Here is a 19,436-nt window from a genome sequence, read left to right on the forward strand (position 1 = left end):
ATCAAATTTTTTGTCTATTGACTCTTCTGTAAGAAAAAACAAGCAGTTTTTCATAATGTGAACTTTTGTACTTAGTCTGTACAAAATGCACTTTCTGTGCACTGCAGTGAGGATTCTTGAGGATATTTGCAAATGTATCTTTCACCTGTGTTGACAGTAATCATAAATCAGCTGTTGAAGAATTGATGTTTCTGAGACCATAATGGCAGGTTGGATAGAGTAGTGGTAGCCAGCAGTGGAGTGCTGCTGTTGTATGTTGTACCTTAACTTTTAGGCACTGTGTCTGGGTAGAATTTTCCTTTACTCCAGAGTGACATGAGTTGAAAAGGAAATGGAATTTGCTTTTGTAGTTCTTGCCTAAAACTCTGTGCCATGCCAGTCTGCAGTGCCTGTCGGGAGAAACTCCAAGTATTTTGTATTAGAAGTGCTCTGAAGCATCACCTGACAATCATGCCATGTTTTTTCATGGTGAGTTGTAGCACACCTTGAGTGCAGCAGGTGCTGACCATTGAACAGGTCCCTTTCCTTGGGCACAGGGTGTCCTGTGTGCTCAGCACAGCTGTGTGCTGAGCCTCAGCCTTGTGGCTTTGGGGTGCCTGTTGCTCTGGAGCAAGGCATGAGGGAATTGGCACGGGCTTGTCCCGTGTGCTGGACAGCTCTGTCACTGCCTGGCAGTTTCATGGAGCAGCTGCAGTCTCACATGGTCATGGGGTCATTTCTGATACCTCCTGATCCCTGCACTGTGGAGACTTCTCCTTAGGCACTGTGCTTATCCTTGTGGAGCTCAGGTGTCTTTATAGAAATCACAAAACAACCACGTTTGTTGATGAAACTTGAAAGCTCAGATTGCTGGTGAGGTCAAGGGCTTTGGCAAGAAAGTTCAAGTAGAATTTTTTCTGGACTTGTGCAGCACAGGTCTCCTGAGGTTCTAAGTACCTAAACTGAAGTATATCTAATATATACTTAACAGTGGTGCACATTTCTCCTCAAGTACAAAGTAGTGTGTCTTCACTGACGTCTAATCTGCACTTCTGTTACCATTTACAGTTCTGTTCTACTTGTCTTGATTTGTAATCCCTGTTTCTCATGAGGTGGTGTGTAGATGGTCCTTCATGAGCTGGTACTCATCTGGTTTGTTACAGAGGTTGCTCTTTAATGTGTGCAAATAATTCTAAATCTGCTACAAACTGTCCAGTGTTCGGGAAGATTTCCTTAATGACCCAGATTTTCACGGGGCTGCAGTGGACTAGTAGACTTCCATAGGTTCTTTCTGCTTTCCTTGGGCTTTCATTCCTGTAGAGTGGGAGTTTTTCCAGGTGGATCAGTTATTGGAAGAGGAGGAATGGTGGATTGTTGGACAGCATTGATGTCACTACCAGGTTATCTTTCCCTTTTCTGCAGTAAAGGACCCTGTCACAAACACCACTTATTCTGGAAGCTCTTCTGTAGCTTGTATTGGCAGCTATCTTTTTCTCCAGCTCTCACTCTGGTACTCCAGCATTTTTGTACTGGAAAAATCTTAGAAACATTGTCCTTTTATAAGGGTTTTGTCATTCTGGGTCCCTGTGTAACCTGATCCAATCAGTTACAGAGCATGGACTCAGCCCCTTGGCTTTAGATGGTTTTTGTGCTGTGTGTGATAACTTGCATAACCTTACGCACACATTCACTTTCTCTTTTGCTGCAACAGAATCTCTTCTGACAATACCAAAAGGATTCTCTCCTAAAGCTTTCTCCTGCTAATATGGCACAGCCCACTTAGGATTACTGTCAGATTTTTCTGCCATGTCAAATGTTTGCAGCATCTTGCCACAAATGAGTGTGTGCTCAAGAGCTTAAGGCCCAAAGGGCTTTGAGGTGAAGATAACCTCTTAGTGAACTTCCCTGGCAAATCTAGTTAGGATTTGAAGGTTTGTCAGCTGTCAGTGCACTGTATGATCAATAACCTCCTTTTCTAGAGATGTTTGTAGGCACTTTGGTTTTCTACACTAGAAGCATCAGTCCTCTGGTTATTCTTTCAGGCTTGGACATTCTTTCTGAACACCAGCATGTGTGTCTATTGATTCTTCGCTGCCTAACAGTTCTCCCTGACCCCAATTGTTTTTTCTTGGGAAGTTTCTAGTTACCTTTTTACTTAAAGAAGAGAATTTCCTCTAGATTCTTAGTAATGGTTCTGATTTGGTCTGGATTAACCATGAACTACATTGTGGGTAATGAGCAATATTTGTAAGCTTGAAGCTTCTGTTCTTCTGTTGAGTGTGTGCATCAGAAAGAGAGATGATGTCACTTGGGATCAGATAGTGACAGATGATGTCACTTGGGATCAGATAGTGACAGATGATGTCACTTGGGATCAGGGTCCTGTGTAGGGTTTGTGTTTCCCAGGCAGGAGTTTGGACCTTGCACACTGTTAAGCCCTGTGAGAAGCACAAGCACACTTTGCTGTGCCCTCTGGTTAGGGCTTGCTAACTGGAGAGGGAGTCCCTCAGTGTGTCCCCCATGGTATGGACGGAGTCCCTGAGACATGGAGGGGTGACACTGGGCTATGGAGTGTTACCCTGGAGGTGACACTGGGCTATGGAGTGTTACCCTGGAGGTGACACTGGGCTATGGAGCGTTACCCTGGAGGTGACACTGGGCTATGGAGTGTTACCCTGGAGGTGACACTGGGATATGGAGCGTTACCCTGGAGGTGACACTGGGCTATGGAGCGTTACCCTGGAGGTGACACTGGGCTATGGAGTGTTACCCTGGAGGTGACACTGGGCTATGGAGTGTTATCCTGGCGGTGACACTGGGCTATGGAGCATTATCCTGGAGGTGACACTGGGCTATGGAGCATTATCCTGGAGGTGACACTGGGCTATGGAGTGTTACCCTGGAGGTGACACTGGGACATGGAGTGTTACCCTGGAGGTGACACTGGGCTATGGAGCGTTATCCTGGAGGTGACACTGGGATATGGAGCATTACCCTGGAGGTGACACTGGGATATGGAGCGTTATCCTGGAGGTGACACTGGGATATGGAGCGTTATCCTGGAGGTGACACTGGGATATGGAGCATTATCCCGGAGGTGACACTGGGCTATGGAGTGTTACCCTGGAGGTGACACTGGGACAGTGGAGTGTTACCCTGGAGGTGACACTGGGACATGGAGTGTTACCCTGCAGGTTAGTTTGGTTTGGTTTCTGGACGTAGGGGTTGTCTAGTAAGAAAGTAGTATGTGTGTGAAATTACACAGATAATCAGAATGGTCTGCAAAGGCTGCAGAATACTTTATTAGTCTTCTTTATCATTCTGTTATTCTTTTTTTCTTTTGTCTTTGTTAAGCCAAGCCATGTTTCAAAGAAAGAAGGAAGAGGGAAGTATTAGAAAAAAAAGTCTGATTTGTGTTTTTCTGATATGTCCAATGGCCAGAACCTTTCACTTTTTATTCCAGTGCATGATTTTACACATTTTATCAATTGAAAAAACACTAACAAAGAAAAAACCCCAAAGCACAACACTTTATAAATGGAAATGTCATTAGCAGATGGAATTACAAATAAGCAAGAGGCAAAGATGACCCTGCAGAATCTTGCAGCTACATCACAATGATGGCATTTTCCATCCTGAACATTTTTGTAAACAGGATTGATCTGGGAAGGTCTTCACTGCAAGAACATTGAGATGACCATAGTCTGGTCAGGAGCACAAGTCTTTCTGGCATCAGAAACAGCCAACTAAGTTTGTTAATCCTTCATTTGGAGCCATGATGAATTGTTTAATTCAAACTCAAATATTAACCTCTTTCAGGATTCTCTTAAGCATCTAACTTCTAACAAAAATGGTAATTAATTTTAATTTTAATTAGTTTTTTAATGAGAGACTTGGAAAGAATTCTTGAATGTTTGCATTTTTAATAGTGAATATGATTTTTGAGTACACGTGATCAGACTTTCTAGGAAAAAGAAGGCAGAAAGATATTTAAAATGGCCAGGTTTCATTGTCACCTTTTTCTAATTGAATGTTTCCAGTGATGTTTATTAGCTCTTTGATCTCAAGCAGTAATTAATCCATTTATCCAGGAACAAAAACCTGGTTGATAAAACAGAAAGATGTTTTCCATCTTTAAATATGTTGCTGTATTTAATTGAAACAGTGAGATAAGTTATACAATTCTAGCTGTCTTCTAGTACCTGGTAGTCAGTTCTGACCTGGTTCATTCAGCATTTGCAGCCTTATGCACTGGAGTTTGAGGTTATGATACTTACCTGTGTTTAAATATTTAAAATGTAAGTTTTGGAAAGAAATTTCCTTTTCCCCACATGTGGCTGTCAGCCCTTCCTCTTCTTCATTGTCATGAATTGTTAACTGAGATTCATGTATGGATGGGGAGAGGGGGTGTTACAGTCACACAGTGATTTTCTTTAAAAGTAGGAGATAAATGGGACTTTTGTTTTTAATTCATAATCAAGTTATCTCCAATGACCCCTCTGAACTTCGCTGAAAATCCACTTAAGGCCAGCTTGGGTATAGTTTTGGGTTAGTGAGTTTTTTTTTAGCTAATTGGGTTGGAAAATAGTTTGTAGTTGGACTGTAGGGATAGAAGTTCAGAGAGCAGCTCCATCTCCCTTTTTAAAGAATTCCCATCAAGGTGGAGAGGTGTTTTGTGTTAAATCAAAACTTCCTTGCCTGCACACTATAATACTGCAGAGTTTCTGCACACAAATTTCAAGTTCATCACATTCTGAATTTTTACACCTTTTCCAAAGTCACCCAGACAACAACAAGTTAACATTCCAAGCAGGTAAAATGTCTCATATAATCATACTGTGATTAAAGCTCATGCAGATGGTAGTAACTGTCTTTATGTTTGTATGTAGCCTTGTGTGTACAGGAATTTATCAGTGGTAGAGGCTGACTTAATGACATGTTAGAAACTATATAAATTAAAAATAACTGTGTATCAAATTTGAGTGGGAATGAAAGAACTATTTAAATAACGACAGATATAAATGTGGCTTTGTATGAGTTACTTTTTTATTATGACTTCAATACTTGAAAGAAGTACTTCAGACTTCCTGGAGTTAGAAATCTAACAGGGTAGTGCCTAGAGTCAAGGTTTGAATTACAAATGATTGTTTTGTCTGTCTGCTGCCAAAAATTGAACTTTCTTGATATGTTTTCTAAAGCTCACATTAATATGCTTTTCAACTGTCTGTTTGAGCAGTTGTGCTATGTTAATGTGTAGGCATGTTCTAATTTTGCATGTAGCTCAGGGAGAATATTTCATTGTTCAGATGTTGTGCTTGCACTTCAGGGGTACTGAACCTTCACCTTGTGGTTATTTCCCATCTTTTCTCTGTCCTCATTCATATTTTGGGGAGCAAAGCAGTAAGTTGGCCATACTGGTGTGTTGGTGTGTGGTGCAGACACATTGCTGAGCCCAGTGGGTGTGTTGAGCTGGAGACAGGAACAGGTATCCCAGAGCTCTGGGCCACTGCCTGATGCTGTAAAGATCTCATCTGCAGGCGAGCTGCTTTGGCTTGGTGCTTTCAAATAACTTCAGTCACTTTTACACTGAAAAGGAAGTTTAAACACACACCCCCATCCAAAACTAGGCTTAGTATTTCTCATGTTGCTTCTGTAAGGAAAAAATATGTAACTCTTTGAAGAATTTGATGGCACATTAACTTTAGGATACCTTAGGAAACTCCCAAACTGGTGAATTTTAGGAAAAAGGGTTTGCTGTGAGGTGTCAGTGTAGTTCTGTGGCATTTAAGGACTTCTGAAAGCTTGGGCATAGGTAGTTGCATGGGACCTTTTCAGTTGCTAGAAACTAAATAAGTACTCAAAAAGCCTTAATATTTGATGTTGTCTTGAAAATAGCTCCTCTAATCAGATTTCCACTGTACTGATGATTGAGTTTATAGTAATATTGAAGCTTTCAAGTGATTCAGCATTTAGCTGCTTCAGCTGATCGTTATGAGGGATGACAAAAGTGGGCAGTGTGAGTTCATTTCCCAAGATCTTACGTTTGCACATTGAAGAGGATGCCAGGTTCTTTTGGTGCAAGAATGAGGTTGATGTAGTAGCAGGTCATTCTGTAGTCTTTAAAATGTTCAGTTTCTCTGTCTTTTGTCAGTACCCCTCTCCCCATAGTGTTAGGCTGATGGTGAGAATGTAGTGATGGTTCCAATGAGCAGCCCACAGGATCAAGCTCTGTGTTCACTATTAAGGTCTTTAAATTCTCCTAAGATGTGGTGGAGGTAGTGGTGGTGTGTGCCTTTGCTGTTTTAAAGGAAATACTTCTCCCTACATAAGTTACAGGAGAAGAAACTTTACTTTTTGGAATGGCTTGGAAAATAGTTTTTTGGACCTGACAGCTAAACAAAGAGTATTTACTTCTACAGTCTGCAGGATAATAAATAAGTTTCTCCCCCTCTTCCTTGCCTACAGAAAAACACTTTGAGGATATTTGTTTCTAGATATAACACTTGTCCATAGCACTTTGTGGGTCCCACCTTAACACTTTTAAATAAGCTGTGATGGAAAGTCACATTTTGGATGTTTAACATCTCTGTGTGACTCTGCTTCATTAAAAGAGAGTGTAAGGAAAAAATTAGGGACAAATCAACGAAGGCTTTTCTTTTAAACTCATTTTTGTAGAAATCAGTATATGAATTTTTGCAGTTTACTTGTAAAACTGTCCAAGAAAACTGTTTGAGGCGTTGTCTGTAAACATTTCAGCACTTCACCCGAATAGAAAAGCAAATAAAAGCTTGATTCTTTTGAAGTAGTCATGCTCTGAGATGCAATAGACCACATCTCCAGATACTGTTGGGGAGTGTGTATGGGCTTTTGATTCACTGAACAACACTTAAGAAAAACTTTCTGATTTCACTAGTGCCTCTTGATTTTCATGGCGAAGGTTCTTCCTGTAGCTGCTCAGAAAAGCCAACTAATTTTGAGTGCCCAGTTTGTTTCCTTAGGTGGCTTTTTCAGAGCTGATGAGGTCCTGAGGCTCTCAGGGAGCGAGTGAGGCAAGCTGAATGAAGGAGCTCTTGGCACACAGCTCATGTTGTCCAGATCCTGTTTGTGCCTTCAAGGAAGAGAGAATCACATCTGAAATTCTGCCTGTTAAATTCTGGTTCCCTACAGCTACCCAGTGGGGTTAAGTGTATTGATCTGAGTGACTGAGCAGGGAATGACTTCCTCATTTCCCTCTCTGTTTTATTTTTCATTTGGGGTGTAACATGGCACAGTGCAGTCTTGTTGCTGATGCACATGAGAGAGATTATGATTTTATAGCCACTTTCATTACTAAATTGGTTATGGGAAATTAATTTAGAACTTAGACAATTGTTTTGCTGTTGATGGTGAAGCCTAGGTTTGATTATTTTTCTTCCCCTCTTAAAGACAAACTAAACAGGCATGTTGCCTAATGGCAGGATTTTCTTCCATTTGTAGTGTCTCATAAAACAAATTTCTTAGTTAAGAGCAGGTAGGATTTTTACAGGATTGCTCATTTGAACTTCTAGTCACATGGAATATTTGTGGTTGGGGCAGATACAACTCACTGTGTTCTGATGCACACCGTACTAAGCATTTAGATAGGGTATTTCTGAAATTAAGTTATTCTAGACAAAATACCATAATGCAGCTGGGTATTTTACTTTTATTCTAAACTCTTCTTGCTTGCTGCCTAGTCCTTCAGCTGTACATGAATTCCATATGTGCCCACCTTGAATTAAAAAAACCCAAACAGAAAAGTGTGTTCTCTGATATTTGCAAAGATGTGTTCCTTGACCGCTGTGTTTTGCAGGCATGGTGCTGGTGCGCAGTGAGAACGGGCAGCTGCTGATGATCCCCCAGCAAGCCCTGGCACAGATGCAGGCCCAGGCACACGCCCAGTCTCAGCCTCAGAACACTCTGACTCCTCGTCCTGCTACACCTACCAGTGCACCCCCAGTGCAGATATCCACAGTGCAGGTCAGTCCAGCAAGCTGTGCTGCTAAAAACTGTTTTGTTCCCTGTGCAGAATACCGGAGGAAGTAAGGTGTGATACTAGTGAAGAAACCATAGATCTAACTGGGATGTACTGACTGTTCATAGATTCACAGAATCTCAGAATTGTTTGTGTTGGAAAGCTGTTGGAAGGGGCCTTAAAGCTCATCCAGTTCCTGACATGGGCAGGGCCACTTTCCACTAGACCAGGTTGCTTCAAGCCCCATCCCAGCCTGGCCTGGAAGACTTCCAGGAATGGGAAGTCCACACCTCTCTGGGCAACCTGTGCTGGGGCCTCATCACCCTCAGAGCCAAAATTTTCTTCCAAATAGCTAATCTAAATCTACTTTCCACAAGGCACAGGCATTGCATTGTGTTCCTAATTCTGTTACAGCTTGGCTGTTACTCATCAAAAATATTTTTACATATCTGAATCTTATTAAGTTGAAAACTTTGATATAAAGAAGACCATATATGGTTAATGTGTACAACTCTTCTCCCCGGAATAAATACAGGACTAAAAGAAAAAAACTGATATGGATATACATACACCAAGGTTTTGACAGTTGCATTAAGTTCAAGACTGAAAATCCTTCTTGGAGTTCCACAGTGCTTCAGATGCATTCTCCGCTATTTGTAATAATGCAGAATCAGAACACCAGATAGAGCAGTTGGTATTTAACTATAGGCACTGATGTGTTTATGATTTTTTTCCTCTTCCCCAGGCTCCAGGAACACCCATTATTGCACGACAGGTGACACCAACTACTATCATCAAGCAAGTGTCTCAGGCTCAAACAACAGTGCAACCCACGACAACGCTACAGCGGCCCCCGGTTGTGCAAGTGAGTGTGTAGGGACATGGTGTGTGCATGAGCCTGCCAGGCACACAGGAAATGCAATTGCTCAGTGCAGGGAAGAAATGCCTTCTGGATTAGCCTTTCTAAAACATCTGCAGGTCTCAGTGCATATTTTGGATGTACAGGTATAATTTTTTATATGTATATTGGTATAATTTCATATTACACCTATACATATCTCCATTTAAAGGTATTGTGTTTGTAGTTTGTACAGTCACAGAGCTGACTGAAATGAAATACCTTTATGCTTTCTGCTTAAAGGAGGTGACAAGAATTCCCCTTGGATTTTGGGCTGTGGTGTTATTCCTGTGGTGGATCTGCAGTCCTCTGAATTCTGCAGCAAAATTTACAATTGCAAAGATGACTGCATTGGCAGCCTTCTCTTCCTGAAGCCTTCTCCCTTTCACATGAGTCTGCTTTGGTCTGTGTCCTTCTGGAGACTGTTGTCAGTCTGGGCTGGCCTCAATTCATTTTGGGCTTCCTTGGACGTTTTTTTTGAGATGTCAAGAGTTTAAAAAACAGTGCAAGAGTGTGAAATTCTCCACATGGCTTCCAGGCAGCAGTGATACAATATGATCGCTGTCGCCTAATCTGTCTCATTGTGCTTTCTTCATCCTTTGAGTAGACAGGATTAGAGAGTTTTAATTTAAAACATGCAGGTTTTGCTATGCATCCAGTTAACCTTTTTCCCCTCAGAGAGCCTTTCCCTATGCCAGTGATCTTTCTAGATCTAAGAGTTAATTTACCTAACTGAGTCTCCTTAATTTGCACTGCTGTTATACAGGACAAAAAAAACCCCACCATCTTTCCATCTGCATATTTTGTTCTGTAATGAGCACGCCATGGACTTGATTTATCCTGATTTAAAAAAAAAAAAGAGACAAATGAAATCCTTATCTCCCTTATTTTTTTCCAAAATACCAATAAAGGTAGCTTTGGCAGCAGGGGAGCCTCTTTTTTTGGTGCATCTTTATATAAAGAGCAAGTTTATAAATGATTTGTGAACATTCTGAGTGTCAGTTGTAGCTTGGTAGGAATTTGTCTCTCAGACTGGGTTGTTGTTAATAATTAGACTTTTGGAAGCCCATGAATGAGCTGTGTATGTGAGAGGATCTTGCTTGTAATTGTGATTCTTTGGAGCTGATATTTCTACTTCAAATTACCAATTTGTCTACAAAACTAGAAAAATGTTTTGTCCTGTTGTTTATCACAAAGACCTCGGTAAGACCAAAGCTTTTGTGTCAGTTGTGCCTTTTTAGAAATTCCTCCCTTTGGAAGTGGCATTTAATGAAACAGTCAAAAAGATAAATTGAATTCACAGGAATTCAGCACTTGTTTTAGCTGAATTTTGGAACCCCACTGGCTGAGATTATGTTTATGGTGTTTTATTCGGTGACCAAAAATCGCGCAATTTTTAATCAACTTTCGGAATTCCCGTTTCGAATGTTTTTAGTGCCATCTGGTGGCCATTTCATTCCACTGCACCAGAGCATGAGCAGCTTATTTATAGCAGCTGTGAAAGGTGTTCTACTGCCCTGTGCCTCATCTTCTGTTTGATGGCTCAGGAAAACAGGCTCTTGGTGCGTTCCACAGAAAATAATCTTGTGTTTTTATTCTCTGCAGCCTCAGATCGTTCTGGGTGGTACTGCACAAACAACCACGCTGGGGACAGCAACAGCTGTACAAACTGGAACTCCTCAGAGAACAGTGCAAGGGACAACGGCCACCTCCACTGCTGCCACAGTAAGATTCTGAGAAATGTGACATCTATTTTTGTTCACTCACATATACATGGTGTGCATATAGACATATACTTGTAAACACAGATAGGAGTGGAGATTAGTAAAGATGCAGGAATCCTGTGAGCTGTTGACCTTGAAAAGGTAAACTTTAATAGAACCATATAATTTACAAGGTGTGGGTACAGGTCACTTGAATTTTGACAGGTATTAAAGTGGTTTTGTTTCTGTAACAGTATTAAAGCACTCGTTTAAAAAATATATTAGATGTATTTTATAGAACAGTGAATTGTTCAGCACTGTAGAGGAGAATCACTATAAGAAAGGATAAACAGTTGGCACTGATTGATTCAAACTGCATGTTTCCAGGATTGCAAAATGCAGGGAGAATCCATGTACTGTGCACTGTGAAACAACAGCTTTACTATTTTTTGTCCTGCTAAAACATGTATTTTCCCATGTACCATGTGCCATTCTTAAAATACTTGGTGTTTCCTCATTTCATAAAGAGTCACAATTCCTTAAATTTTGGTAACAAAAATGTATAATATATATAAGTATATGAGGAAAAATAATAATCTCAGTCTGTTTATGTTTTAATGTGAGGTACATGTATGTATAAATATTACTCTGTACTGATGAACTAAAGGACTTTATTTCATGGAGTATATGGTCAGATCATGTATTAAGAGGAGTTTGTCTTCCTTTCTCTGATTGTTTTCCTTTTACCCTTCCTTCTCAGGAAACTATGGAAAATGTGAAGAAATGCAAAAACTTTCTGTCCACATTAATAAAACTGGCATCATCTGGAAAACAGTCCACAGAGACTGCGGCTAACGTGAAGGAATTAGTACAGAGTCTGCTGGTAAGAAAAGTTCATCAGAAGTTGTTAAATACAGCATCTGGGCAAATTCAGACTCAAAAGTGGGTTTTTTGTGGGTTTTTTTTTTTTTTTTTTTTTTTTTTAATTCAGTGGCTGGAGTTTATAAAATTTGAGCTAAATTGCCTGATGCTAATATAAAAGCTTGACATTTTTAATATTTATAGAGTGAATGCTAGTATTGCTTAGCCTACTTGTTAGCAACCTTTAAGTTATGGTTTTGTGTATCCCATCATGCAGTAACCAGAGGTCTTTAGATCTTATTACTTGAAATTTGTAGTAAAGTTGGTTACTACCATAAAGCTACTGGTAACTAAAAATAGTGAGAAATGATAAAACCACCTAATTTCAGTGTGTTCCCAAGTCTTAAATTTTTTTTTAGTGTTGGATAGTTATAAAAATTAATTTCTACAAGTTTGTTCATTTGAGTTTTCTGTTTTGAAGGATGGAAAAATTGAACCAGAAGATTTTACCAGTAGGCTCTACAGAGAACTTAATTCTTCACCTCAACCTTACCTTGTGCCTTTCCTGAAGGTAACTTATCTTCACTACTCTTCCTTTATCTCTGTGCTTATATATCAGCTGCAATGAACACAAGCACATCCTTTGCCATTATAGGTGGAATTCCAAAATTAAGTTAAAGGAAGTTTTAAATGGTGCCTGGTTAGGCTTTTGCTCCCTTCAAAAAATACTTTTTCTGTCTTAGTTCCTAGAATTTGTTACTGTGATTCATTGGCACAGTCAGTAATGTAACTTCTACCATGGTGACACATAGTAGCTCTTTTGAGAAATCTGGAAAGTTTTCTTTCTATGACTTAAGCCACAAACCTATGAATTGATTTATTGCTCTCTTTTTAGTCTTAGAAAGCAAAGGGATTCAGTGATATAGAAAATTGTACCTTCTGGGGAAGTTTTGCCTGTGCTGTAAACTGGTTTGGAGAAGCAGGAAATTTGTCATCTCCCAATGATAAATCACATTTGACATAAATTTTATAGTAGTTCAGCAAATCTCAAAATAGTATTTATTGCAAAACATTTTCCATCAGTGAAATGAGTGAAAATATAGCAGCACTGAATTGTAAGAATGTAACTGCTTGACTAATGTATGATTATGGGATGGAGTTGTAGGTGTGTGTTGACATTTCTGGGTTCTTAAATGCTTGTTCAACCTTGAGCTGTTCCTGAGGACAAAAACTGTTGCCATAAGAAAACAACTAATTTAAGAAGCCACCAAAACACTCTGGACAACAGTCAAGGAAGGCAGCATGGTCTTGGGTTGTTAAATACATACCAGGGGTTCCAGATAGGCTGCATAGCCTAGATGCCCATAATATCCAAAAGGTATTGTCCCTCTGTCCTGCTTATTAAATAGGAGCAGGTTGGTATTTCTGTGTGCTCACCTTTCCTCAGGTGCACACAGACCATTCCAATGGACTGAAACAAAACACGACGCTTCTTGACAATTAATACTATGTGAGCCAGGATTAAACAAATCAACCAAACTCTTTCCTTTCCCCTTTTCAGAGGAGTTTACCTGCCTTGAGACAGTTAACACCAGACTCTGCAGCTTTCATTCAGCAGAGCCAGCAGCAGCAGCCCACGACGCAGGCGACGATAGCCACGATCCCGTCGGTGACGTCCGTGCTGCTGAGCTCCTCGGTGCAGCGCACGGCGGGCAAGGCCACTGCCACTGTCACCAGTACCCTCCAGCAACCCGTCATCAGCCTCACTCAGCCCACACAAGTTGGTGTCAGTAAACAAGGGCAGTCCACGCCACTGGTATGTGAGCTGGAGTGCAGCGTTGGTCATTGCACAGGGGTTTTTTTGATAGTACTTCTTAAGCTGGTGGTTTGGCTCAATCAAAGGTCTGATAAAAAAAGTATAACTTAAATTGTATCTTGGTTAAAGTGCACTTAGGGTTTGTTCTTCCCATCTGGTTCTCAGATTATTTACAGGTTTGGTTTTTTTCCTTATTTGCAGGTTATTCAACAATCTCAAAAAGCAGGGGCATTGATAAGGCCTCCACAAGTAACGTTGACACAGACGCCCATGGTGGCATTGCGGCAACCACACAGTCGTATCATGCTCACCACTCCTCAAATCCAACTGAATCAACTGCAGACAGGTAAGAGGTCAAGATACTTGTGATATGCCATATTTGATAGCATTACCTGAAGCGTGGTTTAAGGATTGCTTGCCCAGAGAAGTTGTTGATACCCCACTCCTGGAAGTTCAAGGCCAGACTGGATGGGGCTTGGAGCAACCTGGTCTAGTGAAAGGTGTCAGAGGGGTTGGAACAAGATGATCTTCAAGGTCCTTTCCTGCCCAAGCCATTCTGTGGTTCTATGAATGTCAGTTCATAAGTGCCCTTTTTGTACTACTGCTAAAATCTTCCACTGTGTAGTGCCATAGTGGCTGGGGGTACAGATCTATCAGTGCAGCATTGACAGAGAAATGGTTTGGCTGCTGGAATTGTGTGGGAAGGGTCCTGTTTTTACCTGGGTGAAATGCTGGCAGAAGCTATAGAGGTCAACTCTTTGTACCAGACCTATTGCCATAACTGCTTGTGACTGGCTTGCACGTGTGAGCTCTTATTGACGGAGTCCAAATCCTGTCTGTCTTCTTGCAGTACCTGTGGTAAAACCAGCAGTATTACCTGGAAACAAAGCTATTGCCACTGTTTCGACACAAGTAGCTGCTGCTCAGAAGAATAAACTGAAAGAACCTGGGGGAGGCTCTTTTAGGTGAGGAACTGTATGTTTGTGCTTGGGCAGCTGAACTCAGACCTTCCTGGTGCTGAATCCATCTGGGCAAACTCACAATAACCCTGAGGTGAATTTTCTGGGGGCAGGTTTGCTTATTCATTAAAGCCTGCAACAAACAGCACTGGACATACTCGTGCCAGACTGGTTTTGGCATTTAGCTGGCGCTAAACCTCATAAACAATTCCTGCCCAGACAAGCAAGTGGAATTCATTCCTTCACTTCTCCCAGCTCTGGTTGAGTTACTTGGTGAGGTACAGCCTGTCTTGGTGGTGAGGGCAGATTATTATTGTTTTGTAGTAGTGATTCGTCTGGTCTCTTGTTTCTCAAGGTGGTGAAACATTACATAAGAAAGGATCTTGGAAAAAACAGGAAGTACAAAATTAGTGCTCTTTGAAGTCAAGGCAATAATTTCTCATTTACAAACAAATGAGTTGTATTTTATTATATCACAAAAGCAAATAAAATGTAAAACTAATTATTCAGTTTTATGGTGGAATTCATTATGTGCAGCTGTGGTATCATAGCAGTGTGTGCAGATAAGCACTAAATGTTATGATTATAATAAATTTTCCTTCCTTTAAGGGATGATGATGACATTAATGATGTTGCATCAATGGCTGGAGTCAACCTGTCAGAAGAAAGTGCTCGGATATTGGCAACAAACTCTGAGCTCGTGGGCACATTAACACGGTCCTGTAAAGATGAAACCTTCCTTTTCCCAGCACCTTTACAAAGAAGGATATTAGAAATAGGTATGTTCCTTTATCTTGAGCATTATTCAAAACCAATTTCACTGCTCTTAGGTTTAATCGAAGGCATTTTCCAAAGAAATTGGTTTGAATAATTAAAAGTTGCTGGAGTTGTTACCTTCTGGTATTTTCTGGTATATTCAGATGCTTGTGGGAAATAATTTGTCTTATGAAAGTAGAATAGTGTCAAGGAATAGCAAACATAGATTTGCCTTCTAAAGTGATGGCAATTCAACATCAAAACTACTCAATCTGCCTGAAAGTCTGACTATATAAACTAATAAGGTGTATCAAGCATCACACAAACAATGAGTAAGTCCAGAAGCACTTTTATCAGCTTTACTTAGTAATTTAGAATTGATGGTGGAACGAAAAAGCAATCTTGAATTTTTGTTACACTGTAGTACACAGCATTTATTAATAGATTTTCAATTTTGTTAAACTAATACAAATTTTAATAAGTGTGTAATTTCCTGTTTAATCCTTGTCTGAGAAAAACCTGCAAATCATATTTAGAAGAGGGGATTTAAATTTCTATGACTGAAATTTTACTCATATTTAGTTGTATTGTAAAATTATTTTTTGCAACCCACTTGTGTTTTGTTTGTAGGTAAAAAACATGGAATAACAGAAATCCATCCTGATGTAGTTAGCTACGTATCACATGCTACACAACAAAGACTACAAAACCTCGTGGAAAAACTATCAGAGACTGCTCAACAAAGGAATATTTCCTACAAGGTAACTGTATTTAATTGCTCAAATCGAATGGCAAAAATTGCACAAATTCAGCAGGCTGTGGTGTTGACTGTAATGCAGGAGTTCAGGTCTTCTTTTTTCTGTGAAATCAGGTTGTTTATTCTCTTTGACTGACTCACCTTCCATTAAGATATTAATACACATGGGTGACTGGAGCTTTTCAGCTTGCATATACAAAATGGTTTTAAAACAAATGCAGATAAGCTGTGCCCTCCCCTTTATTTATTATGTCAAATGTTTAGTGTGTGAGTGATTGTAGAGTCAGACAGATAAAAGCACTGCTTTGAATTCCCAGGAGACTGCTATCTGACAGATGTGTGTTCCTAATAGATGCAAATGCCTGAGCAGTGTTTAAAAAACCACACAGCTCTGTGAAATATGTTTGAGGGGTTAAAGCTGTGATGATACTAGTTTAGAAGTCAAAATCTGATGATTCATGGAATAGAACAAAATGCTTTTAAGAGTTCTGGCTGGTTTGACTGGTGTAAATATACTCCTGCTATTTGTCTGAAAAGGACAAAGTGAACACTGGAGCTTTGAGTGTGTATGTTCTTCCCCAGTGCAGTGCAAGGTAACAGCTTTGTTTTTAAGGGAGTAATGAGAAACGTGTTTGCTGTATTTTCAGGATGATGAAAGATATGAACAAGCAAGTGACGTTCGGGCACAGCTCAAGTTCTTTGAACAACTTGATCAAATAGAAAAGCAGCGTAAAGATGAACAAGAAAGGGAAATTTTAATGCGCGCAGCAAAGGCAAGTGCTCGCCTTTCACACGTGTTTGCAAAGTGTCACTTTTGACATCAGAACTGCAGAGTTTCTTTTCATTCTAAAACACTTGCAATGAAGGGGAAGACTAATCTTCAAAGATGGAACTTGATGAGTGTGTTCTTAACTAGAGCTCAGTTTTGCTTTTCATTGTAAAGCATGGGAAACAGCTTCTTTGCCACTCTCATTGCATATTCCCAAATTAAAAGGAGTCTTGAAATTTAGTTTTTGCATTTTGCATTGGTGAAGAAAGATGAATTTTATAGCTTGATGGTATTCTTAAATGTAATAGAGAGAGACTAGAAATAGAATTCAGAAAGATTTTTACAAGTTGGAGAAATACAATAAATAGGAGGCAGTTGATGTAAACATGAATGTGAATATTAAACTGTGGTTTTACTCAGTGAATATAGAATGAATGTGATTAGATAAGAGTACCCTAGAAATAATTCACAAAACAACCTATGTTTTCTCTTAGTTTTGTTGTCCAGCATGAGTTGACAATGTCAAAATCCAAATTTATTTTGTTGTTTGCCTAAAAAATGTAAGGGCTTGACAACACTCAGGATTTGATAGGACAAGAGGAAATGGCCTCAAGTTGCGTCAGGGGAGGTTTAGATTGAATATTGAGAGCAATTTCATCACTGAAAGTGTTGTCAAGCCCTGGAACAGGCTGCCCAGGGCAGTGGTTGAGTCACCATCCTTGGAAGTATTGTGTAGATGTGGCACTTGGGGACATGGTTTAGTGGTGGGCTTGGCAGTGCTGGGGAAACAGCTGGACTTGATGTTCTTAAAGGTCTTTTCTAATCTAAATTATTTCATTATTCTAAAAGTATGACACACACAAGGAATGCAGGTGCCCAGTGAAATGGGCAATTGCTGATGCAAATGGTCTTGGGTCACTCAGGTGCACTTTGTTCAGCCTGCAACCTGATCTGTGTGTGTAGGCGTAGCAGAAAATCAGCTCTGAGTAAGTGCTTGGTTACCCAGCAAGGGGAGGAATTGTTCCAAAAAGTACAGGTCTGATTCCTTTGTTCATATGCAAAGTGTATAATTCAGTTCACAGATCTGTGTAATTTGTGTCTTGTAATTTGTGTCTTGTAATGATTGCATTTAAGACATAATTGCCTGGCTACTCCTTGGCTATCTTTAACAAAGCAGAAAAGGGGATGCCTTTTTCAAAAATAGAAATGTTAAGAAAAGGAAAACTTTTACTTTCTAGAAGTTGTTTACCACTGTTACCCTCTGTGGGAGTGATAGGTGTTCCCCTCTTCCTGCTGAAATTTAAGAAAAGCTTTCATATATAATCTTTAACTGCTTTTGTAACTTTTTCTTTCTTTTTCTCCAACCACCTCCTGCTCATCCTTTATCAACACAGTCTCGATCTCGACAAGAAGATCCAGAACAGCTTAGGTTGAAACAGAAGGCCAAGGAGGTGAGTGCTGAGCTTAACATAAACTTTTCTTTTGGAAGTTGAAAGAGAAATAATGACCCATCCTTGTTCTGGCACACACAGATGCAGCAGCAAGAGCTAGCACAGATGAGACAGAGGGATGCCAACCTGACTGCGTTAGCTGCCATCGGGCCCAGGAAGAAAAGGAAAGTCGATTCCCCAGGATCTGGATCAGGGACAGAGGTACAGTACAATTGTCACCTTTGGTTTTGCTGCCTCAGCCTCTCTGCAAAGCTTTCTGTTCAGAGCTTTTCCCCAGTTTGTGGAAGCTCCCTGAGCAGCAGAAGTGTTTTGTGTTCAGATTTGCTCACTCCAAGGCCAGGATCAATTTTTAGCTCCCGTAGTCGCATAGGGAATAGAATCTGAGGGGTCATTCCCTGACTCATGGAACTGGGGGGATCTTAGAAAAACCATCTCTGATCTAACAAGTCTCAGCTTTTTGGGCCTCTCTAGTTTTGGAAGGAGATTTTTGTGGTCATAACCAATCTAACTTGAAGTGCAGAGTAGGTGGGGTGGTTGAATTAAGTCACTGCTAAATTTGACAGCAGGAGCTTCAAGTTACAGGAGCTTCCCTAATTTTTCTCTTCAGCAGTTGATTGGCCTTAGTTTTAGTGTCTCCACAGCAGGTCAGTTTGACCAGTTCCATCTGATCAGGATGTTCTTGCACATCCTCTGTACGTCCTACTGTTGAATCTGCCTTTTAAAAAATTCTCTGCAGACTAGGTATTGGAATGCTCAGTGTCTGATTCATTTAATTTACATTCTGGTACATGATTATCTGCTGTATTTCTAAACAAGTTAATAAACAAGAAATGGTATAAAATTGCTTTCTGCATGAGACATTCAATATGGGATTTCTCTAATGTTTAAAAAGAACAAAACATTCTTGAAAATTGTCATTTGTTGGACCAAAAGCTCTCTTCATAATTTGAGGATTTTCCCCCGTGGGGTTTTGTGTCTGATAGCAAGTGACAGAATAGTAATAGTTTAATAGTCCTGTTTATTACTCCTTGAGCATTCTGAACTTTCAGTGCTAAAGCATTTATACTGCAGAAAAGCCTCAAAAAAGTTCACCTTGTTTTATACTGAATTGCTGCAAGCAATAATTTACATGTGCTTGATATAAAATGGTAGAGAAAAATCTGAATACTAGTAAATTGTTACCTTTGTTTATAAAAAACCAAGCCTCTTGAGCATCTTTTAGAGTAATTTTAAGTTTTGAAATTTACTAAACTGTCTGCTACTGAGAATAAGACTTGTTTTTATATAAGCTGACAAATGACTCTATTAAAGGTTTATAGATGTGGTTTAAAATTATGAAAATTACAGAATGGGGCACTTTGCAAAGATAGATGTGTACACAAATGAAGTTGTCTCAGAGGAATATGCTGAAGTACCTCATGCAGAGTTAATGTTGGTATTGCTTACTCCTGCATGCTCAGCTGTGCCACCTTAATGGTCTGTTAATGTCACTTA

The 19,436-nt window shown here is 40.0% G+C and overlaps 1 protein-coding gene across 1 annotated transcript in view; it reads left to right on the forward strand.

The window, feature by feature from the left end:
• TAF4 (TATA-box binding protein associated factor 4) overlaps positions 1–19,436 on the forward strand; it is a 36,429-nt gene that overhangs the window by 13,112 nt on the left and 3,881 nt on the right. The window contains exons 3-15 of the mRNA XM_036395812.2: positions 7,811–7,977; positions 8,718–8,837; positions 10,476–10,595; positions 11,334–11,456; positions 11,916–12,005; positions 12,996–13,250; positions 13,452–13,596; positions 14,101–14,215; positions 14,819–14,988; positions 15,596–15,726; positions 16,370–16,495; positions 17,886–17,942; positions 18,024–18,143. Of these exons, the coding sequence (XP_036251705.1) occupies positions 7,811–7,977; positions 8,718–8,837; positions 10,476–10,595; positions 11,334–11,456; positions 11,916–12,005; positions 12,996–13,250; positions 13,452–13,596; positions 14,101–14,215; positions 14,819–14,988; positions 15,596–15,726; positions 16,370–16,495; positions 17,886–17,942; positions 18,024–18,143 (1,739 nt within the window). The remainder of the gene's footprint in view (positions 1–7,810; positions 7,978–8,717; positions 8,838–10,475; positions 10,596–11,333; positions 11,457–11,915; positions 12,006–12,995; positions 13,251–13,451; positions 13,597–14,100; positions 14,216–14,818; positions 14,989–15,595; positions 15,727–16,369; positions 16,496–17,885; positions 17,943–18,023; positions 18,144–19,436) is intronic.

Source organism: Molothrus ater, chromosome 17, assembly GCF_012460135.2.
Source record: "Molothrus ater isolate BHLD 08-10-18 breed brown headed cowbird chromosome 17, BPBGC_Mater_1.1, whole genome shotgun sequence".
Taxonomy (NCBI): Eukaryota; Metazoa; Chordata; class Aves; order Passeriformes; family Icteridae; genus Molothrus; species Molothrus ater.